The sequence below is a fragment of the Hemitrygon akajei genome, chromosome 5 (assembly GCF_048418815.1).
Source record: "Hemitrygon akajei chromosome 5, sHemAka1.3, whole genome shotgun sequence".
Taxonomy (NCBI): Eukaryota; Metazoa; Chordata; class Chondrichthyes; order Myliobatiformes; family Dasyatidae; genus Hemitrygon; species Hemitrygon akajei.
Genome location: NC_133128.1, coordinates 99,258,051 through 99,282,466, shown reverse-complemented (window position 1 = coordinate 99,282,466; position 24,416 = coordinate 99,258,051). Strand labels below are relative to the sequence as shown.

General features: G+C 46.8%; 1 protein-coding gene across 2 annotated transcripts in view; it reads right to left on the bottom strand.

The window, feature by feature from the left end:
• Positions 1-24,416, bottom strand: part of sema5ba (sema domain, seven thrombospondin repeats (type 1 and type 1-like), transmembrane domain (TM) and short cytoplasmic domain, (semaphorin) 5Ba) — a 607,738-nt gene that overhangs the window by 199,236 nt on the left and 384,086 nt on the right. For both annotated transcript variants that reach the window (XM_073046134.1, XM_073046135.1), the window contains one exon: positions 5,553-5,615. In XM_073046134.1, the coding sequence (XP_072902235.1) occupies positions 5,553-5,615 (63 nt within the window). The remainder of the gene's footprint in view (positions 1-5,552; positions 5,616-24,416) is intronic.

The following is a 24,416-nucleotide window of genomic DNA, read 5'->3' as shown; positions in this document are numbered from 1 at the left end:
AATCCTCTCCAATACCAGCACATCTTTTCCTAGAAAAGGATCCCAAATTGTTCATAATACTCTAAGTGTGGTCTGGCCAATGCCTTTAGAGCCTCAAATGATGCCTTAAATAGTCTGCCTTCTACATCCTTTCCAATTTCTGTCCCTGTATTCATTGATTCCTTTGACGTTCTATGACCTCAGTCTAGAATAGACTCTGAGACACCTTCCAAGACTCTAAAGAAGATTTCCTTCAGCTTAGTTGTAGTCATAGAGTCATAGAAAAGTATAGTACAGAAACAGGCCCTTTGGCCAATTCAGTCCATGCCAAACCATTTAAATTGCATACTCCTATCAACCTGCACTCGGACCATAGCCCTCAATAGCCCTACTATCCACGTACCTCTCCAAACTTCTCTTAAATTTTGAAATTAAGTTTGGATGCAGCACTTGCACTGGGAGCTTGTTCCACACTCTCATAGCCCTCTGAATGAAGAGGTTTCCCCTCATATTCCCCTAAACTTTTCACCTTTTAACCTTAACCCATGACCCCTAGTTGAAGTCCCACACAATCTCAGTGGAAAAAGCCTGCTTGCATTTTCCATATCTATACCCCTCATAATTTTGTATACCTCTATCAAATCTCCTCTCAATTTTCAATGTTCCAAGGCATAAAGTTCTAACCTTTACTTATAACTCAGGTCTTCCAGAGCCAGCAACACCCTTGTAAATTTTTTCTGTACTCTTTCAACCATATTTACATCCTTTCTCTAGTAACTGCACACAATACTCCAAATTAGGCAACTTATGTCTAATACAATTTAAATCTTATATAACATAACATGCCATCTCCTATACTCTATTATGGCATGCATCCAACTGCACTAGCCTCCTGGGTTTACTCTGATTCTCTGGTGTATGGGTAACTGACATGGACCCTTTAAAGATTCAAGCTCACCCACTAATTGGCGGCTATGTTTTAGCACCAAGACTTGGATATTTAAAGAGTACCTGAACTTAAGCTCGGTGCTCATTCATCAGCTTGACTTCCGTTCAATCTGTGATTGTTTTTAGGATTTCTGTGTCCTTTGCATTTTCATCTAGTCACATCAGGTTCTCATCTAGACCCCGGTTCTTGTGACTGTCTCAAAATCGTGCCTCAATTCTAGTCTCAGATACTCCATCATTTGGGTCCCTGCCATCCTCGCCTAGGCCTCTTATCACAGTATAACTGAGCCTAACATGGACCCAGCGGAGAATCCGAGCGTCTTGTCAGCTATGGCCAGATTTCAAGACAGAGCCTGGAGACACATGACATCCAAGATGCCATTCACCAACTGTCACAAGGAGGAAGCCAGAATCACTCAGGTGCGACTGTCTGTCACACTCCAGAGTTAGTCCATCTTTCAACTTTGGAGAGGTTCCTTGATAACCCAGGTTCTTGCCACAGCTTCCTCACACTTTGCTCCTTTTGCATTTGAACTCTATCCATCCTGCTTTCCTGCGGAGCGTGGAAAGGTGGCTATCATGACCAGGAAAGCATTAGGAACTGAGGTTGGATATTTGCTCAGATTTGGTAGAATTCATGAACCCCAGGAAGAGGGTGTTCCATTAACCCACCGGAGCTAACGGACCTCAGACCATCTGATGAAGATGTGTCAAGGTAGTTGGTCAGTCACTGACTATGCAATTGAGTTTCAGACTTTGACCAAGGAGTGTGGCTGGAATAGGGAGGCCTTGGCCACTCTATTCCGCCCAACACTCTGAGGTAAATTGAAAGATGTCCTTGCTTTGGGAGAGCATGTCGACGACTTAGAGCCTCTGAATGATCAGTCCATCCACCTCGATAATCGTCTGGCAGAGCGAAATTACAACTATCTCAAGAAGTCAAACAAGGCTAACCCAAGCCTGGTCTCCTCACATCATAGTTCCACTCCCCAAACTCAGACAATGACCAGCCCGTCTCCTGCACAATACCCTGTCAAACCAATGCAAATCGGCTGCACAAAACTCTCTGTTGATGAGTAGTCCCAGCGTCAGAGTCAAGTTTGCTGCTACTACTGCAGGGAAACATGTCTTCTGCGGGCTGAATGCTTGAATCTACAGCTATTGGGAAACTGCTGAGACCATCCGGTGTCAGGAGGACTGTTAGGATAGCAGCCGTTACTCCCAAACATACATGCTGGAGGTGGAGACCTTAGGAAAGAGCCAGCGAAAGGTGTATGCCTTTGTGGACTCTGGAGCAGCTGGGAATTTCCTGTACTTGGGGACAATCCATTAGCTCAATGGCAGGAGTTGAGCCAGTTAATAATCTCAACTGCCCTGGGTCTGGGTAGATCCTGCAGCATGTATCAGTTTTGTGAATGAGGATAGAGGATAGGTCAACATGTAGAAGACAGTAATTTTCACATAATAGATTCTCCTCACACATTTCTGATCCTCGGGAAGCCTTTGTGTTCAAGCATAACCCTACCATGAACTGGGAGAAAGGGGAAATCATCGCATGATCAAGTGCTTGTGGGAAGGAGTGTTTTCAGTTGGGTCCGATGAGGAGGCAGACATTTGCTCAGGGTAACCCAGTCACGTCTCTAAAGGCAGACGAGACAGCTCCAATCAAAAAGGACCATGTGAGTCAACAGGATCCTGTCTGGTAGGAGGTGCACTGGAACTGGTCTTCAATGAATTATGGACCCGTATTCACAGAGCCCTTTGTTCTACCACACTCTTCAGTGCCCTACTGCTCACTGTTTAACACCTACCAAAGTGCAACACCTCAACTTGTCTGCATTAAACTCCATCTTCCATTTTTCAGTCCATTTTCCAGCTGGCCCAGATCCCACTGCAAACATTGATAGTCTTCCTCACTGTCCACTACACCCCCAGTTTTGGTATCTTCTGCAAAATTGCTGATGCAGGAAAGCACATTATCATCTAGATCATTGATATAGATGACAAACAACAACCGACCCAACACTGAACCCTGTAGCACTCCACTAGTCACAGGCCTCCAGTCAGAGAGACAACCATCCACTACCACTCTCTGGCTTCTCCCACAAAGCCAAGGTCTAACCTAATTTAGTACCTCATCTTGAATGCCGAGCGACTGAATCTTCTTGACCAATCTCCTAAGCAGGACCTTGCTAAAGTCCATGTAGACAACATCCACTGCCTTTCCTTCATCAACCTCCTCAAAAAAAAGATTGGTTAGACATGACTTACCACACACAAAGCCATGCTGACTATCCCTAATCAGTTCATGTCTGTCCAAATACTTAGGTATTTATCCAGTCCCTTAAACTATCTTCCAGTAACTTTTTCAATAACTTCCTGGTTTGTTTTTAGAGAGTTTCTTAAACAACCTCCTGATTTCTTTCTTTAGTTTTCTCTTACATTTCTTGTACTCATTTGTTTCTATCTGCCTATACTTGCTACAACTCTTCTTTTTTTTCTTAACCAGGGCCTCAATATCTCGTGAAAACCAAGATCCCCTACACCTGTTATCTTTACTTTTTATTCTGTCAGGCACACACACAAGCTGTGCACTCCCAAAATTCTACTTTTGAAGGCCTCCCACTTAGCAAATACATCTTTGCCAGAAAACAGTCTGTACTAATCCACATTTGCCAGATCATTTCTTATACCATCAAAATTGGCCTTTCTCCAATTCAGAATCTTAACCTGCCAACCACATTAATATTATATCTTTTTCCATATTTACTTAGAAACTAATGGTATCATGATCAATGAATCCAAAGTGTTCCCCTACACAAACTTCAGTCACCTGCCCTGTCTCATTCCCTAGTAGCAGAACCCGTTTCTCATTGAAACTTCTATGTACTGATTAAAGAAACTTTCCTGAACACATTTCAGAAACTCTCTCCCATCTAGTCCTTTTACAATATGGGAGTCCCAGTAAATTTATGGAAAGTTAAAATCACCTACTATAACAACCTGATGTTTCTTGCAACAGTTTGTAATCTCTCTACAAACTTGCTCTTCTAAATCTCGCAGACTGCTGGGTGGTCTATAATATAGCCCGATTACCATGGTCATACCTTCCTTATTCCTCATTTCCATCTGTAAAGCCTCACTAGACGAGTTATCCAGTGTGACCTGACTCAGCACTGCAGTGACATATTCCCTGACTAGTAATTCCTCCCCTCCCTCTTTAACCCCTTCCACTCTGTCACGTCTAAAACAACAGAACCCCGGAATACTGAGCTGCTGGTCCTGCCCCTTCTGCAATTGTCGCACTAATGGTTACAATATCAGAATTCCATGTGCTGATCCATGCCCTGAGCTTATCGGCCAATACTTCCAGCATTGAAATATATTCAGCTCAGGACACTAGTCACACCATGCTCAATCTTTTGAATCCTGACTTTGTCTGAGGTCTTAACAACATCTTTCTCCACAACCTCTCCACTATCTGTCCTGGCACTCTGGTTCCCATCCCCCCTGCAACTCTAGTTCAAACCCTACCGTGCAGCACTACCAAACCTTCCTGCTAGGATATTAGTCCCCGTTCAGGTGCAAGCTGTCTCTTCTGTACAGGCCCTACCTTCCCTGGAAGAGAGCTGAATGATCCAAAAATCTGACGCCCTTCCTCCTACAACTAATTCCTTAGCCACGTATTAAATTGTATAATCTTCCTAGTTCTGGCCTGAATGGCATGTGGCATGGGTAGCAATCCTGAGATCACAACCCTGGAGGTCCTGCCATTTAACCTAGCACCTTACTCCCTGAACTCACTTTGCACAATCTCGTCACTCTTCCTCCCTATGTCATTGGTACATACATGGACCACGACCTCTACTGCTGCTGAGGACTCAATCCGAGATGTCCTGGACAATTCTAGGCGACATTTATCAAGCACAGGAGTACAATGGCTGGGTTAGTGGACTGGCATCCAGCAGGTCAAGACAGCTTACTCAAAGTGTACGAGGTGGGGCCTACTAACAAGTGCCTAGAAATATTGTAAGGAGCAACAGGGCTTGTTTTGCTGTGGTTGTGTTCTTGCAGTTGTTCTGTTATTTTTGTTGTTGTTGCTTGTGTTGCTCTGTGAACATTGTGGGCATACTATGTAGGTGCTATGGCGTGTGGTGACCCTTGCAGGCTGTCCTCAGCACATCATTAGGTAATGTTGACACACAAAATGCTGGAGGAACTCAGCAAGCCATTCAGCATTTAGGAATAGAGCACAGTTGACGTTTCGGGCCAAAACTCTTTGGCAAGACTGCTGAGTTCCTCCAGCATTTTGTGTGTGCTGCTCGGATTTCCAGCATCTGCAGATTTTCTCTTGTTTGTGATTAGGTTGTGTTGGTTGTTAACGCAAATGGCACTTTTCACTGTAAGATTCGATGTACATGACAAAGAAATGAATTTGAGTCTTAAATTGGATACTGAAAATACCCTAATTTCTCCATTCAAGGAAAACCCATTCAATGAAAGAAAACAACATGAGATTCCTTTGTAAGTTCTGGACACAGAATGAAATGGACTCAGAGCCTTTGTCTGGTTTTGATAGAATAGTTAAAAAGTAACTTTGTAATGAGAATGATTTAAGTATTTACCTCTGTCTTCCCTTTGCTTTGACAAGCCCTCTTGGTATCTTCCTCTGGTCCCCACTCCATAGCCTGTGAAACAAGAGTGAACATGTTACATGTCGTGCATTGAATAACCTCCACCTGGCACCTCTGGCTGAACTGTAAGAAAAATGGACCGGATTAGGAGAAAGGGGGAGAACGGGAATTGGAGGGGGGGGGAGGGAGAAGAATTTTACAGCAGAAGGGGGAAGGAGAATGGAAGGCTGAGGAGAGGGACTAGAGAGCCTTGGGGAAAGAAATGGAAATGAAAACAAAAGGCATGGGTCAAGAAGAGGGAAGGGAAGGGGAAATGAAGGAAAAGGAAGAATTGAGTGGAGAGCTGTAGTGGAAAAAGGAGCGTGGGGAAGGAAGTGATAGGGAAGTGGAGAATAGTTCAGAAGAAGGGGTGAGGGAGTAGGAGCAAGGTGGCGCAGAAGAAGGCATACAGAGAATGGTACTGTACAAACAGGCCCATTGGCCCACAATGTCTGTGCTCAACACGGTGATGAATTAAACTAAGCCACTTACATGGTTCACATCCCTTCCATTCCTTGAATATTCATGCATCTATCTAGCAGTTCCTGAAACAACACCATCATATCTGCTCCCACCACTATACCTGGCAGTGCCTACCATCACATGCGTTGTAAAAAGAAATTTGCCTGGCACACCTCCTTAAAACTTCGCCCTTTCCCCATAAATGTATGTTCTCTAAGATTTGACATTTCCATTTATTTACCCTATCTATGTGAAGCCCTCTCACCGGGTTCGTGTGGAAATTTGGCTCGTTAGCCAGCTTTGCTAACAGACACTGGACTCAGAGTGAGAAGACCACCTTTCTTAAACAACATATGTCTAGGGTCGGTATGACTTGGGTCCAACCAAACAGGAAAGTTGAGATGTTACAAATAATCGAACCAAGTGAATGCTGTGTAAATACTGCCCATACACATTTATCCATCAGCAAGAAATAACAGATCGTACACCGCATACAATTATAAAGGAAGTGTATTTACTAATTTCACCTTTATCAACCAGCTATTAAGAAGGAAAGAAAAGGAAAATAAAAGGCCCATTCCAGTTCAATCAGTCTAAATGTGCACATCATTGAAGTTCGTATTGTCTAAAAGTTGGGTATGACTGCTACTCATGACGCCAAATTCTCATCACCATTCACCAGTAGAACTTTCCATCTTGGACTCCTTCGACTCATGAAGTACTCCTTGCAATTGGGTCTTCCCGTCAGATCAAATCCTATGGCTGTCTATCCCAATCTTCACCTTTCTCCATCTCCCGCCAAAAAGACCACAAACCTCTCTGTCACAAATCTCTCTCTGTCCATCTTTTTCTAGAACCTTTTCCTAATTCCACCATTCTGATTAGCCAATTAGACACAACATTCCTAAGTAGGACACATTAGCCCCATATATTTATCCGAAACCAAGACATACCACCAGTCATCACACTGCTTCTACAGAAAGCTACTAAATGAAATACCCTACAGCATTAGCAGTAAAAATCTTAACCAGGGCATTACATTCTCCTCATGACTTTGAAACATATCAAACTATTATTATTAACACAGTATTCAAATAAATTTTATGATTTCAGGACCCCCAACCCATTTATAAAGAGCAGTAACATATCTCACTATGGGAATAGATGCAACACTCTGTTTCCCTGATGCATCAGATGCCGGACTATCTGGGGGTTTCCTCACTCTCTGAGACCTTCTTATCTCATCTTCAGCTTCTTCCACCTCAGGCAATCCTTGGGATCTTTCCTGTCCACTTGGGGATGCTGTCTATTACTATTACTATTACTCATGCCTTCCAACAGCTCAGGTCCCCCACCATCTGACAGCTCAGCTTCATTCCCAATTACAGTGGAGCCCAGCTTCCCTTCACTGTCCAAGGCTGGGAGATTCAGGAATCCCTTCATCAGTTCTTGTGGAGTTTGCATGAGCTAACGTGTACCATATCCCCATTTCCTCATCCTCTGAGTCCATACAACATTCAGTGGTTGGGTCCTTTTCAGATCTTTCCACTGATTGCCTTTCTGTTCTCTTCCTTCTGCGCAGAGCTCTCCTACAAGGTGTAGGTTCCAAGTCAGGTTCTGGGTCAACTCGTACCTCCTGCCCTAGGGGTAAAAGGTGATTCCAATGGAGAATTTTGACAGGGCCATTCCCATCTTCTGGCTTCGCTCGGAAAATTGGTACATTTGGAATCTGGCTCTCAACTACATAAAATGTAGACACCCAGTGGTCAGCCAACTTATGCTTCCCTGCTAGCCCCAAATTCCTTATTAAAACTCTGTCTCCAGGCATAAGTTGAGAGAGCCTAATCTTTTGATCATATCTCCTCTTTTTTCCTTAATTTTGCTTGGTAGTAAAGACCGCTGATAGCTCATAAGCCTTTTGCTGTTCTTTCCTCATGTCAGACACATACTTAAGATACATCTTTTATGGCATGTCTTCACTGCTGGCTCTGAAACAGAGATCTACATGCAATCTGGCTTTGCGCCTGAACATCAAATAGTATTGCAAGTATCCGGTAGCTTCATTCTGTGAGGAGCTGTAGCGGTGGACCAAATGCCCAATATGTTGACTCCACTTGTTCTTCTTGCTGATATCCAGGGTTCCAAGCATGCCTAGCAATGTCTGTTGAACCTTTCAGGCTAGGGATCACCCTGAGGATGCGGTCCTCGACTTCTCGACTCCAAGCATGCTCAGTAACTCGTGTATGAGCAGACTCTCAAAGTCCCTTCCCTGATCACTGTGTATTCTTCTTGTGAGGCCAGAATGAACAAAATACTTCTCCCATAACGCTTTGGGACTGTGGATATCCTCCGATCCTGCGTGAGGAACGCTTGAGCATATCTGGTGTAGTGATCAGAGATGACCAACACATTCACAGCTTTGCTGGAATCAGGCTCTATGGAAAGGCAATCCATAGAGACTAAATCAGGTAACCCCACACTCTGTAACTGAGATAATGGAGCAATTCTCATGGGCAGAGTCTTCCTCTGAATACATCAAGTGCATGACTTACAGTACTCCTCAACCAGGCTTTATTCCATAAGACCATAAAATATAGGAGCAGAAGTAGGCCATTCAGCCCATTGAGTCTGCTCCACCATTCAATCATGGGCTGATCCAATTCTTCCAGTCACTGCTTTCATTCCATACCCTTTATTGCCTTGGCTAATCAAGAACCTATCTATCTCTGCCTTAAATACACCCAATGACTTGGCCTCCACAGCCACTCGTGGCAACAAATTCCACAGATTTACTACCCTCTGACTAAAGTAATTTCTCTGTATCTCTGTTCTAAATGGACGTCCTTCAATCCTGAAGTTGTGCCCTCTTGTCCTAGACTCCCCTACAACGGGAAATAACTTTGACAAATCTAATCTGTTCAGGTCTTTTAACATTCAAAATGTTTCAATGAGATCCCTCCTCATTCTCCTGAACGCCAGAGAATATAGCCCAAGAGCTGCCAGACGTTCATCATAAAGTAACCCTTTCATTCCTGGAATCATTCTCATGAATCTTCTTTGAACCCTCTCCAATGTCAATATATCCTTTCTAAAATAAGGAGTCCAAAACTGCACACAATACTCCAAGTGTGGTCTCATGAGTGCCTTATAGAGCTTCAACATCACATCCCTGCTCTTATATTCTATACCTCTAGAAATTAATACCAACATTGCATTTGCCTTCTTCACAACCGACCCAACCTGGAGGTTAACCTTTAGGGTATCCTGCACAAAGACTCCAAGTCCCTTTGCATCTCCGCATTTTGAATTCTCTCCCCATCTAAATAATAGTCTGCCTGTTTATTTCTTCCACCAAAGTGCATGACCATACACTTTTCAGCATTGTATTTCATTTGCCACTTCTTTGCCCATTCCCCTAAACTATCTAAGTCTCTCTGCAGGTTCTCTGTTTCCTCAACACTACCGGCTCCTCCACCTATCTTTGTATCATTAGCAAATTTAGCCACAAGTCCATTAATCCCATAGTCCAAATCAATGTCATACAGCGTTTGTCATCGGAAACATCATTTCTGCTCTTCAGGTCTCACCAGCACTTCCACAGGTAAGCATGACTCTTCTTTGTGATTTTCCAGAGCATCCATTCAGAGAGCCTCAGCATCAGGCTCCCGGGGAATTTAGGGTTTCCAGTCACTCTAGCTACTTCCCAAGGATGTAACATGAGTGGTTTGGGCTGGATATACCATGCAGTTCCTCACTTATGCTCACCATCCTGCTTTGGGTGAACTTGCACCTTCTCAAAATCAATTCTGAACACCGGGTGAATGGACGAGGCTTTCAAAAAATTCATTCCATTTCTCTCTTTACAGGCTTCTACAAGCCTTCTCACTATGAAAGCATTTGTTCCCACAATAATGGAAGCCTCACCTTTTTCATCTGGGTCCAGACAGACCAACATCAATGTATCAAGGGCCTCAGCTACTCCAACATCTGCTTCTGAAACCTCCAGCTTCAATGACAAGTAACCTTCATACATGTAATCATCAGTACTAAGGCCCCAAATTTCCAGGGGTGTCAATGGTAACTGTGTCAAATACTGGTTGTAACAGGATATGTAGAGTAGGGTAACCTGAGAACCTGTGTCAAGTATGGTTCTAGCATAAATACCCTCAATCTGTATGGATACTTCGGAGCTTGCCCCACTAAGCCTTCAGGAATAGGGTTTTGCACTTTAGTGTTTTCCATGACACATTGATTGGAACGTGTTCTCTCCGAGATGCCAGGCCCTTATTGAGTCTCTCCAAAGTTTCCCGACTTTCTTTTCTGCTTAAGTAACAGTTGGGTCACTTTCCAAAGGTTTTTCTGTCCTTCACACTCCTACTTGAAATGTCCAATTTCACTACAGTTGTGGCAGAAAATACCGATCACGTCCCTTGTTAAGAGACCCCTGTCAGCAATGGCCCTCTGCTTGGCACGTCTTACCGATGGGTCTGGTTTTGTATTGGACTCGTCCCGCCTGGTGGCAGCACTAGCTGACATCAAATGAGGTATCTCAGCTTGCACGTTTTTCACCACATCCTGCAAAACCCCCATTGGTGTGGCATCAGGGGTTGCTTCAGCAACGGAGGCTACTACTGAGGGTTTTGCCCTGCTGATGGAGGCCTCCCACTCCTCCATCATGTTTTCCTCCACTCACAAATGAGGAAGGGGGTCTTGTCTTATGAGACATTCGGATAGTTAAAGCAATCATGTCATGTGATTGCACACCCTTCACCACTTGCTCCATGCTAATTGATTTATCACGGCCAGTTGAATGGCCTATCTACAGCACAAGCAATGCAGCCTGAAAATGTAGGCAGAAAGCTTATCTCTTTTCTCCTGGAACACGTGCCTGAAGCTCATCTGAAGCTCCACTGCACTGTCTATTGTGCCAAAAACACTTTCATAAGCTTCGGTTGTGACCAATGGGTGCTCTACCTTTAAGAACCTCACCACCTCAGCCACTGGACCTGTTAAACTCTCTACTAGTCGCTGTCTGAGCACTGCCACTCATTCAGTAACTCATGTCTGCTTCACCCAAGTCTCATATTCCTCCTCCCCCTTGGAGGTGGCTTGACTCCATGAACATTCTCAGCCTACAATAACTTTACACTCTGTCAGTACACTTTGGCATTTGGCAGTGATGTTATTGCCGAAACCAGCTCAAAATTTTCACCACCCACTGAAAGACACGTTAGGCTTTTCACATCAGACAACTCCTGCTCCTCACTTCAGACACGAGAACAACTTGTCTTTAAAGTCTTCACACTCAGCTACATACAATTCATCTTTAAAATCTTCACCCTCAGTTACATGCCCCCCTTCTCGAAAAATATGGATTGCTCAAGGCCCCACATCTCCAAGTGTCCCTACCCTATCATGCAGCGCAACTTCAGTCACGACACTGTTAGTCTGGACTAACATGATATCCTTACCTGCTGATTTGACCAAACCACTGTTCAACCAGCGTAACTTTCCCTAATACTTTTACAGAAACATAGAAAATAGGTGCAGGAGTAGGCCATTCGGCCCTTCGAGCCTGCACCGCCATTCAGTATGATCATGGCTGATCATCCAACTCAGAACCCTGTACCTGCTTTCTCTCCATACCCCCGATCCCTTTAGCCACAAGGGCCATATCTAACTTCCTCTTAAATATAGCCAATGAACCGGCCTCAACTGTTTCCTGTGGCAGAGAATTCCACAGATTCACCACTCTCTGTGTGAAGAAGTTTTTCCTCATCTCGGTCCTAAAAGGCTTCCCCTTTATCCTTAAACTGTGACCCCTCATTCTGGACTTCCCCAACATCGGAAACAATCTTCCTGCATCTAGCCTGTCCAATCCTTTTAGAATTTTATACGTTTCAATAAGATCCCCCCTCAATCTTCTAAATTCCAGTGAGTATAAGCCTAGTCGATCCAGTCTTTCTTCATATGAAAGTCCTGCCATCCCAGGAATCAATCTGGTGAACCTTCTCTGTACTCCCTCTATGGCAAGAATGTCTTTCCTCAGATTAGGGGACCAAAACTGCACACAATACTCTAGGTGTGGTCTCACCAAGGCCTTGTACAACTGCAGTAGAACCTCCCTGCTCCTGTACTCAAAGCCTTTTGCTATGAATGCCAACATACCATTTGCCTTTTTCACTACCTGCTGTACCTGCACACCCACCTTCAATGACTGGTGTATAATGACACCCAGGTCTTGTTGCATCTCCCCTTGTCTTAATCGGCCCCTATTCAGATAATAATCTGTCTTCCTGTTCTTGCAACCAAAGTGGATAACCTCACATTTATCCACATTAAATTGCATCTGCCATGAATTTGCCCACTCACCTAACCTATCCAAGTCACCCTGCATCCTCTTAGCATCCTCCTCACAGCTAACACTGCCGCCCAGCTTCGTGTCATCCGCAAACTTGGAGATGCTGCATTTAATTCCCTCGTCTAATATATATTGTAAACAACTGGGGTCCCAGCACTGAGCCTTGCGGTACCCCACTAGTCACTGCCTGCCATTCTGAAAAGGTCCCGTTTACTCCCACTCTTTGCTTCCTGTCTGCCAACCAATTCTCTATCCACCTCAATACCATACCCCCAATACCGTGTGCTTTAAGTTTGCACACTAATCTCCTGTGTGGGACCTTGTCAAAAGCCTTTTGAAAATCTAAATATACCACATCCACTGGCTCTCCCCTATCCACTCTACTAGTTACACCTTCAAAAAATTCTATAGGATTCGTCAGACATGATTTTCCTTTCACAAATCCATGCTGACTTTGTCCGATGATTTCACCTCTTTCCAAATGTGCTGTTATCACATCTTTGATAACTGACTCTAGCATTTTCCCCACCACCGATGTCAGACTAACCGGAACAGAACTCAGCACTCTAATTAGCAATTCATCAGGGCTTCAGATATCCACCCCCACTCAAACGTAACCATTATTTGTGGGTAATCGCTTTGAATTGCACCAAAACTTAATCTCTACGATGTCTATAATAAAGTACCTTAATCATTTTCCTCAACACTAGTTCAAACACAGGCCTAAACACACAAGCCACTAAATCAGTTCTTACAGCAATTTGCGAATCACTGGATGATAGCCCCTACAATGAAGTCCCTTTACCGGGCTCGTATGGAAACTTGACTCATTAGCCAGCTCTGCTAGCAGTCACTGGACTCAGCAGCAAGAAGGCCACCTTTCTTAAACAATATACGTCTAGGTTCAGTATGATTTGAATCCAACCAAACAGGAAAGTTGGAATGTTTCGATTAATAAAACACAATTTGAACGAATGCTGTGTAAATACTGCCCCTGCACATTTATCACTGGCAAGAAATAACAGATCATACACTGCATACAATTATAAAGAAAGTGTATTTACTAATTTCACCTTTATCAAAAAAGAAAAGAAAAGGAAAAAAATTAAAGGGCCCATTCCAGTTAAACCAATCTAAATATGCACATCATTGGAGTTCATATTGTCCAAAAGCTGGGTATGCCCATTACTCACGGTGCCAAATTCTTATCAGCAATCACCAGTACAGCTTCCCATCTTGGAATTCTTTGACTCGCGAAACACTTTTCCCGTCAGACCAAATCCTACAGAAATTTCTCAAGATCTTCTCCTCTCTGGCTCTCCCCCCAAAAGACCAAAAACTCCACCAGTGTCCGTCACATCACCAGTGTCTCTTCGCTCAGCTTTTTCTAGAATATTCTCCCAATTCCACCATCCTAAGTTGAACTTCTCAGCCCCTTATATTTTCCTGAAACCCAAACATGCTTTCAGCAAGACGCACTGCTTCTACAGAAGCTACCCAATGAAATACCCTGCAACATTAGCAGTAAAGATCTAAACCAAGGAATTACATATGCCTCTCATAATGGTATCAACTTCTACCACGTCTCCCCTCAGTGCTGCTGGTAAACAACTCAACTTTGTCCATACTCTTTTCTTGCACAAACCCTGTAATCCAAGCAACATCCTGGTAAACCTTCTCTACGCTCTTTCCAAGCCTCCACATTCTTCCTGTAATGGGACACTCAGAACTACATACAATGCCGCATGTGCGGCCAAACCAAAGTCTTACATTGATGTAACATGATAAAAGGAATCGTGGGGTTAAAGAATGGAGAGAAAGGATGCTTCCAGTGTCAACATAGCATGCCTGCAACTCACTAACCTTAACCCACAGGTTTTTGGTATGTGGGAGGAATTGCGGAGAGAATGTACAAGCTCCATAAAGACAATGATAGGAATCGCTGGTGCTTACTGCGGGAGGAGAATTTGGACAGGAAGGAGGAAGGGGGAATGATAGCAATTCCAATCAGTTTACCTTACAACGCTCTAAATTTATGGATCCTGCGGTGACTGTCACAAACTGAAAATAAATTAATCCTATGCAGCTAAAAACTCTTCCACAAGATGTTGGCTCAGCTTCCTACCTTTTGAAATGCAGATCTGCTGTGTGTTTCCATTGTTGCATTCATGTCCTCATTTTCTAAGGAATTTTACTTTTAATCCCCACCCCAGGAACCAGCAGCAAGGTAGGTGGGTGGGGTAAGGAAAGGACAATTATCGACAATTATTGCAATGCTTTGCAGTGGGCACTGTACTCCTCTCCACTAGTTATTTGCTGGGAATTTATTGATTGTTTTTGAGGACTGGGTGGATAAAGGAAACTCAGAGACAAAAGCAAAGCCCAGTCTGTGCGAGAGCAGAAACTGCTCACATAACCGCGCTGGGCACAGCAACCAAACGACAGGGTCATTTTCCCCGACTGAATGGGCAGCCAAGCTATTCAGTCATGGGAAACAAAGGCCCCAGGCTTTGTCTCCAGTCACCCCAGGCAACGGCAGGCAGGCCTCGGCATGCAAAGAGCTCCCATCACTTTTCATTCTGTCTGGGTCTCAGCTGCCTCCGGTGGGCACCATGCTTTCTGACTAGGAGGGACAGAGTTGAGGGTTGAAGGGTAAATGTAAGCATTAGGCTTACATGTAATGTGGTGGAGTGGGAGAAACCAGGCAGAGTTAGGGCTGGATGATGTGAGAAGGAAGCACTGAATGCAGTGTGCAGAGAAGGGAGGAAATGGTCAATAGAACGGCCACAAAGGGTTGTGGGTTGGAGTCTCCATTCAAGCTGAGTTTGTTGTTCGGTGAGGTACAGGTAGAATGAAAACATTGCTCACTGCAGCACCACAGGGACTGAGGTGCAGACAATACACAGAACATAACTTATATACAAAGTTACAACTTCCAGTGGAAAGTGGTCGAAAATCAAAGTAAATGTATTATTAAGGTACGTGCTGCCTTGCGATTCATTTCCTTGCTAGCATTTACAGGAAAATAAAGAAAAACAATTAAATTATACATAAACAAAGATTGACAAAAAATCAATGTGGGAAAAAATGTCAAATCATGCAAATAAATAAATATGAGAGTATGAACTGTGGATTTCTTGAGTCTGTAGGTTGTGGAGTCACTTCAGAGTTGAGGTGAGTGAAGTTATCCACACTATTTCAGGTGATGGTTGTAGTATAACAACTGTTTCTGAACCAGATGGTGTGGGACCCAAGGATCCTGTTCCTCCTGCCCGATGGTAGCAGCAAGAAGAGATCATGGCCTGGATGGTAGAGGTCCTAGATGATGGATGCTGGTTATTTGTGGAGAGGCTAAAGAGAGTAATGAGGAAAGAGAGGGGAGACCAGGGAGAGCACGGGTCAGGATTGGTGGGAGCTGTAAGGGGGAATGGCAGGAGCACAGTCAGAATCACAATTGGGTTTAATATCACTGGCATATATCGTGAGATTTATTAACTTTGCAGCAGCAGTACAATGCAATATATGACAATATAGAAAAAGTGTGTGTGTGTGTGTGTGTGTGTATATATATATATATATTAGATTAAGGAAAGTAGTGCAAAAAGAGAAATTTTTTAAAAAGAGTGAGGTAGTGTCAATGAGTTCAATGTCCATTTAGGAATCGGATGGCAGACGGAAAGAAGTTGTTCCTGAATCAATGAATGTGTGGCTTCAGAGTTCTGTACCTCCTTCCTGATGGTAACAATGAGAGGAGGGCATCATCTGCATTATGAGGGCCCTTAATGATGGACACCACCTTTCTGAGACACCGTTCCTTGAAGGTATTTTGGATACGACAGGGGTAGTACCCAAGATGGAGCTGACTAATTTTACAACTTTATGTAGCTTCTTTCAGTCCTGTACAGCAGCCCCTCACCCACCATACCAAACAGAATGCTGGTACAGCTTTTGCCAGAATGCTCTCCACGATACATCTGTAGAAGTTTTCAAGTGTTGCCTTGCCTTCTTTATAGCTACATCAATATGTTGGGGCCAAGCTAGATCCTCAGAGATCCTAATGCTCAGGAACTTGAAACTGCTCTCTCCCTCCACTTCTGACACCCTGAGGATTGGTTTGTGCTCCCTCGTCTTACCCTTTCTGAAGTCCACAATCAGCTCTTTGGTCTTACAGATGTTGAGTGCAAGGTTGATGCTGTGACACCACTCAGCTAGCTGGTATATCTTACTCCAGTACCCCTCTCAACTCCCTTTGAGATTCTGCCAACAATGGTTGTATCATAGAACATAGAATAGTACAGCACATTATAGGTCCTTCGGCCCACAATGTTGTGCCGACCCTCAAACCCTGCCTCCCATATAACCCCCCACCTTAAATTCCTCCATATACCTGTCTAGTAGTCTCTTAAACTTCACTAGTGTATCTGCCTCCACCACTGACTCAGGCAGTGCATTCCTCACACCAACCACTCTCTGAGTAAAAAACCTTCCTCTAATATCCCCCTTGAACTTCCCTCCCCTTACCTTAAAGCCATGACCTCTTGTACTGAGCAGTGGAGCCCTGGGGAAGAGGTGCTGGCCGTCCACTCTATCTGTTCCTCTTAATATCTTGTACACCTCTATCATGTCTCCTCTCATCCGCCTTCTCTCCAGAGTAAAGCCAAATCATCGGCAAATTTATAGATGGCATTTGAGCTATACCTAGCCACACAGTCATGGGTATAGACAGAGCAGAGCAGTGGTCTAAGCACACATCCCTGAGGACCGCCAGTGTTGATTGTCAGCGAGGTGGAGACGTTATTACCAATCTGTGGTCTTCCAATTAGGAAGTCGAGGATCTAGTTGCAGAAGGAAGTACAAGGGACCATGTTCTGTAGACTTTCAATCAGGACTGTAGGAATGATGGTGTTAAATGCTGACCTATAGTCAATAAACAGCATCCTGACCTAGGTATTTGTATTATCCAGGTGATCCAAGACCTTGTGGAGAGCCATTGATATCCCGTTCATTGTAGACCTATTCTGGTGATAGACAATCACAAACAGAGAAAATCTGCAGATGCTGGAAATCCAGGCAACACACACAAAATGCTGGAGGAACTCAACAGGTCAGGCAGAATATATGGGAAAGAGTAACCAGTCGCCATTTTGGGCCGAGACCCTTCGGCAGGACTGGAGAAAAGAGCTGAGGAGTAGATTTAAAATGTGTGGGGGGGGGAGGGGACAGAGAAACACAAGGTGATAGGTAAAATTGGGAGGGGGAGAAGTGAAGTAGAGAGCTGGGAAGTTGATTGGTGAAGAGATACAGGGCTGGAGAAGGCGGAGTTGATAGGAGAGGACAGAAGGCCATGGAAGAAAGAAAAGGGGGAGGAGCACTGGGGGAGGCGATGGACGGGTAAGGAGATAAGGTGAGAGAGGGAAAAGGGGATGGGAATGGTGAAGGGGGGAGGGGTATTACTGGAAGTTTGAGAAATCAATGTTCATGCCATCAGGTTGGAGACTACCCAGACAGAATATAAGGTGTTGTTCCTCCAACCTGAGTGTGGCCTCATCAGACAGACAGACAGACAGACATACTTTATTGATCCCGAGGGAAATTGGGTTTCATTACAGCTGGACTAAGAATAGTGAAGAAATATAGCAATATAAAACTATAAATAATAATAAGTTAATCATGCCAAGTGGAAATAAGACTATTGGCTCAGGGTGTCTGATACTCCGAGGGAGGAGTTGTAAAGTTTGATGGCCACAGGCAGGAATGACTTCCTATGCCGCTCAGTGTTACATCTCAGTGGAATGAGTCTCTGGCTGAATGTACTCCTGTGTCCATCAGGACAGTGGAGGAGACTATGGATAGACATATCAGAATGAGAACGGGAAGTGAAATTAAAGTAGGTGGCCACTGGGAGATCCTGCTTTTTCTGGTGGACGGCGTGTAGGTGCTTGTCAAAGTGATCTCCTGATCTACGTCAGGTCTCACCAATATATAGGAGGCCACACAGGGAGCTCTGGACACAGTAAATGACCCCAAAGGGCTCACAGGTGAAGCGCCACCTCAGTTGAAAGGACTGTTTAGAGCCCTGAATGGTAGTGAGGGAGGAGGTGTAGGGGCAGGTGTAGCACTTGTTCCACTTGCAAGGATAAGAGCCAGGAGGGAGATCGGTGGGGAGGGTTAAATGGACAAGGGAGTCACAGAGGGAGTGATCTCTGCAGAAAGTGGGGGGGAGGGGAGGGGCAGCAGGGAAAGATGTGCTTGGTGGTGGGATCCCGTTGAAGATGGCGGATGTCGCGGAGAATTATGTGCTGGATGCAGAGGGTGGTGGGGTAGTAGGTGAGGATAAGAGGAATTCTGTTCCTGGCAGGGTGGCGGGAGGATGGGGTGAGAGCCAACATGTGTGAAATGGAAGAGATGCAGTTGAAGGCAGTATTGATGGTAGAGGAAGGGAAGCCCCTTTCTTTGAAGAAGGGTACATTTCCTTCGTTCTGGAATGAAAAGCCTTATCCAGAGAGCAGATGCGGTGGAGACGGAGGAATTGAGAGAAACTTGCTGAGACAGGAGTTAATTCTAGCCATGACTCACTTCTTAACGCATTTCATCACTGTAGATGTGAGTGCTGCTGGACAATAGTCATTAAGGCAGCTCACACTGCTCATCTTAGGGTACTGGCGTAATTACTCTCTTTTTGAAGCAGGTGGGTACTTCCCACCATAGCAGTGAGAGATTGCAAATGGCTTTCAACACCCCCATCAGTTGGCACAAGTTTTCAGAGCCTTACCAGCTCCTCCATTGGGGTGTGCTGCCTTGAGACTTTGGGAGGAGAGGGTGATGGGTGGGGGTGGGCACTATGTACTGGCAGGACTCACACTGCTATTCATTGCCTGGTGACAGTCCTATCTGGTACTCTCTGACCTCTTAACCTCATAACACTTAAAATGTCATCTTATTCACATGACAAAAGTATTAGTTCTCCATTACATTGATGTTATAAGCAACAAAGTAGAACTCCAACACAGAATATCACTGGAATCTAACGCACCCAAGATCTGGGTAAAGGCAGAAATGGAAGGCTGCTGACAGGATAGTTAATGCTGAAGTGGGAGCCACATACCTCTCTCGAACACCTCAAGGCAGGCTGGCTGACTGGTGCCAGCCCACTGTTAGTGATAAAAACTTAATATCCACATAAATTGCATCTTCAGATGCTGTAAATCCAAACAACGCACACAAAATGCTGGAGGAACTCAGCATCTATGAAAAAGAGTACAGTCAACGTTTCATGCCCAGGCCCTTCAGCAGGACTCGGCCTGAATCGTTGATTGTACTCGTTCCATAGATGCTGCCTGGCCTGCTGAGTTCCTCCAGCATTTTGTGCACGTGTTATCCACATAAATCACCTGGCTCTGTCCACAGACCAACAGACAGTCAATCCTCTACTCAACTGATCACAGGGTGATGGAGGCTGCGCAAGAGCGACAGGTAGACAGGAAAAGGACGGCGATGAGAAAGTGAAGAAGTGTGACATTCTATGTGTGCCTCTCTGTGTGTGAGCCTCTGTGTGCCTGAGTGAGCATCTGTGAGTGTGCCTGTGTGTGTCTGTGTGTGTGTGTATGTCTGAGTGCGCCTGTGTGTTTCTGTGTGCTTATGTTTGTCTGTGTGTGAGCCTCTGTGTGCCTGTGTGAGCATCTGTGAGTGTGCCTGTGTGTGTCGGTGAGTGTGTGTGTATGTCTAGGTGCACCTGTGTGTGTCTATGTCTGTGAGTATGCCTGTGTGTGTCTCTCTGTGTGTTTCTATGTGCTTATGTTTGTCTGTGTGTGAGCTTGTGTGAGTGAGTGTGTGTGTCTGTGAGTGTGCCTGTGTGTGCATCTGTATATGCACCTGTGTTCATCTGTGTGTCTCTGTGTGCTTGTGTGTGTCTATGTGAGCCTGTGTGTGTCTGAGTGTGTCTGTGTGTGTGAGAGAGAAACAGAAAAGTAAGAGGAAAAGGTAAACACAAAGATTCTGCAGATGCTGGAAATCCAAACTGACACACACAAAGTGCTGGAGGAACTCAGCAGGTCAGACATTGGTGTTGAATAAGCAATCCATGTTTCCACCCAAGTCCTTCACTGGGTGGCTTGAAACATTGACTGTTTATTCCTCTGCATAGGTGCTGCCTCATCTGCTGATTTCCTCCAGCACTGCTCAAGAGAAAGAAGGTATTTGTATGGGAATGAACATCCAGTTGTTAATTCAAGAGGACTAGAATATAAGATTAAGCATGTAATGTCGAGGCTTTATAAGGCATTGGTCAGATCACACTTGGAGTATTCTGAACAGCTTTGTACCCTTATCTAAGAAAGGGTGTGCTGGCATTAGAGAGGGTCCAGAGGAGGTTCGTGAGAAGGATTCCGGAATGTAAGGGTTAATGAATGAGGAGTGTTTGTTGGCTCAGGGTCTGTACTCCCTGGAGTTTAGAGGAATGAGGAGTGATCTCATTGACTATTGGAGGTTTAGGTAGAGCGGATGTGGAGAGGGTGTTTCCTAGAGTGGATAAATCTAAAACTAGAGGGCACAGCCTCAGAATAGAGGGATTGTGGTGACCCAATTACTAGCACACTCGAACCGGCTGACAATTAGCCAGAGTGCAGGCACAAAGGAAGAAAGCCTGAGGGGGTTTCAGTACGTGCCTCTCGAGGTATCTGGTGGGGGAGACAGGCTTTAAAGCAAGACTGTGAAGTTGAAATAAACTTATTCTTTGACTGCAGTTTATCGACTCCGTGTCGTTATTTTAGCGCTGCGTGTAGCACACCGCTACAATTGGTGACCCCGACGGTTCAAACGTTTTTGGACCGGAGATGACAGACGCCGCATCTGTTAATGCGGTTTCCTTGAAGCTGCCAAGCTTCTGGACGCTACAACCTCACCTATGGTTTCAGCAAGCAGAAGCCCAATTCCACGTTCGGCAGATAACCTCAGAGGGCACCTGTTACTACTACGTGGTGAGCTCCCTCAACCAGGACACAGCGGCCCAGGTCGCGGAGTTCGTACAGTCTCCCCCGGCGGACGGCAAGTACACGGAATTCAAAGCCCTGCTCATAGGGACTTTCGGGCTCTCCCGCCGCGAGCGAGCTGCCCGTTTACTGCACCTGGATGGCTTGGGAGACAGACCTCCATCGGCTTTAATGAATGAGTTGTTGTCTCTGGCTGACGGACACACACCCTGCCTCATGTTTGAGCAGGCATTCCTGGAGCAGCTGCCCGAGGACATACGCCTGCTGCTGTCCGACGCGGATTTCAGCGACCCCCGGAAGGTGGCAACCCGGGCGGACGTGCTGTGGAACGCCAAGAAGGGGAGTGGGGCGTCCATCTCACTGATCACCCGGCCACGCTCCCAGCAGCAAACCAGTCCAGGCCCGGCCGCAGAGCTCGCTAAACCCAGAGGCCAGGGTGTGGAGCCCAACGAGCAATGGTGTTTCTACCACCAGCGGTGGGGCGCAGAAGCCCGCCGTTGTCGCCCGCCCTGCCAGTTCCCGGGAAACGCCAGGGCCAGCCGTCGCTGATGGCTACGATGGCTGGCCATCGGGATAGCCTCCTGTATGTGTGGGACAGCAGGTCGGGACGCCGGTTTTTGGTCGACACCGGTGCCGAGATCAGCGTCTTACCTCCGACGAGTTATGACACCCGCAGCAGGGCGCCGGGTCCCCCCCTGCGGGCCGCGAACGGCAGCACTATAAGGACTTATGGCACCCGTCCGGTGCAGCTACGGTTCGACTCCAGCCAGTTTACGTGAGACTTCACACTGGCTGCCGTGGCCCAACCGCTTCTGGGTGCGGATTTCTTGCGGGCTCACAGCCTACTGGTCGACCTGCCCAGGAAGAGACTGGTTCACGCCGAGACCTTTCAGACGTTCTCCCTGGGTGCGGCCCAGTTGCCAGCCCCTCACCTCGGCTCCATCACGCAGTCCGACAACGACTTCACCAGGGTCCTGGCGGATTTTCCATCGCAGTTCGCGGCAGCCATGCCCCGACACGGCGTACAGCACCACATCCTGACCCAGGGACCACCCCTCCATACCCTCGCTCGGCGGCTTCCCCCGGACAAGCTCCGACTGGCGAAGGAGGAGTTCAAGAGGATGGAGGAATTGGGGATCATTCGGCGGTCCGACAGCCCATGGGCCTCCCCCCTGCACATGGTGCCCAAAGTGACAGGGGGCTGGAGACCGTGCGGCGACTACCGCAGGCTGAACGAGGCTACAACACCAGACCGCTACCCTGTGCCGCACATTCAGGACTTTGCAGCAAACCTGCACGGCGCGCGGATCTTCTCCAAGGTAGACCTCATCCGCGGATACCATCAAATCCCGATGCATCTGGACGACGTCCCCAAAACGGCTCTCATCACCCCGTTCGGTCTTTTTGAGTTCCTCCGCATGCCGTTCGGCCTGAAGAATGCCGCACAGATGTTCCAGCGGTTGATGGACGCGGTGGGACGCGACCTGGACTTCGCATTCATCTATTTGGACGACATCCTCATAGCCAGCAGCAGTCGTCAGGAGCATCTGTCCCACCTCCGACAACTCTATGCCCGGCTGGGTGACTACGGTCTAACAATCAACCTGGCCAAATGCCAGTTCGGGCTCGACACCATTGACTTCCTGGGCCACAGGATTACCACAGATGGGGCAACCACTCTGCCCGCTAAGGTAGATGCGGTCCGCCATTTCCCCCGACCCACCACGATCAAAGGCCTTCAGGAATTCGTAGGTATGGTCAATTTCTACCACCGCTTCCTCCCTTCAGCTGCCCGGATCATGCGCCCCCTGTTCGCCTTGCTGTCCGGTCCGGGCAAGGACATTACCTGGGACGAGGTGTCCGCCGCCGCTTTCATTCAAACGAAGGATGCCTTGGCGAACGCCACGATGCTAGTGCACCCCAGAATGGACGTCCCTACCGCCCTCACAGTGGACGCATCTAATACGGCAGTCGGTGGGGTACTGGAGCAGCTCATCGCGGGCCGCTGGCAACCCCTGGCGTTTTTCAGCAAACACCTGCAGCCACCCGAGCTCAAATACAGTGCTTTCGACTGGGAGCTGTTGGCGCTATACCTGGCAATCCGGCATTTCAGGTACTTCTTAGAAGGTAGGCCCTTCACCGCGTTCACGGACCACAAACCGCTTACCTTTACATTCACAAAGGTGTCCGATCCCTGGTCGTCCCGCCAGCAGCGCCATCTGTCCTACATCTCTGAATACACGACGGACATCCGGCACGTCTCGGGAAAGGACAATGTCGTGGCGGATGCGCTCTCTCACCCTAACATTCACGCCCTTTCCCAAGGGGTAGACTTTGAGGCGCTGGCAGAGGCACAGCTGGCAGATGAGGAGATCCCGAGTTACAGGACCGCAGTCTCCGGTTTGCAGCTCCAGGACCTCCCCGTAGGCTCAGGTGAGAGGACCCTACTCTGTGACGTCGCCACCGGCCAGCCCCGTCCCGTCGTCCCGGCACCTTGGCGACGACGTGTTTTCGACTCCATTCATAACTTGGCGCACCCCTCCATCCGCACTACCGTCCGGATGGTCTCCAGCAGGTTCATTTGGCACGGACTCCGCAAGCAGGTCCGTGACTGGGCCAGAACGTGCACGCACTGCCAGACGGCCAAGGTACAGCGGCACACCAAAGCTCCACCGCAGCAGTTCCACCCCACCCAACGGCGTTTCGACCACATTCATGTGGATATCGTGGGCCCCCTGCCAGTGTCGCACGGGGCATGGCACCTCCTGACTATCGTGGACCGGTTCACAAGATGGCCAGAGGCGGTCCCACTCACCGACACCACCTCTGAATCTTGCGCCCGGGCACTGATCGCCACCTGGGTATCTCGCTTTGGTGTACCGGCCCACATTACCTCCGACAGAGGCGCCCAGTTCACCTCCAGCCTGTGGTCAGCGATGGCCAGCCTGTTGGGGACTCAGCTGCACCACACAACTGCCTACCACCCACAGTCGAACGGACTGGTGG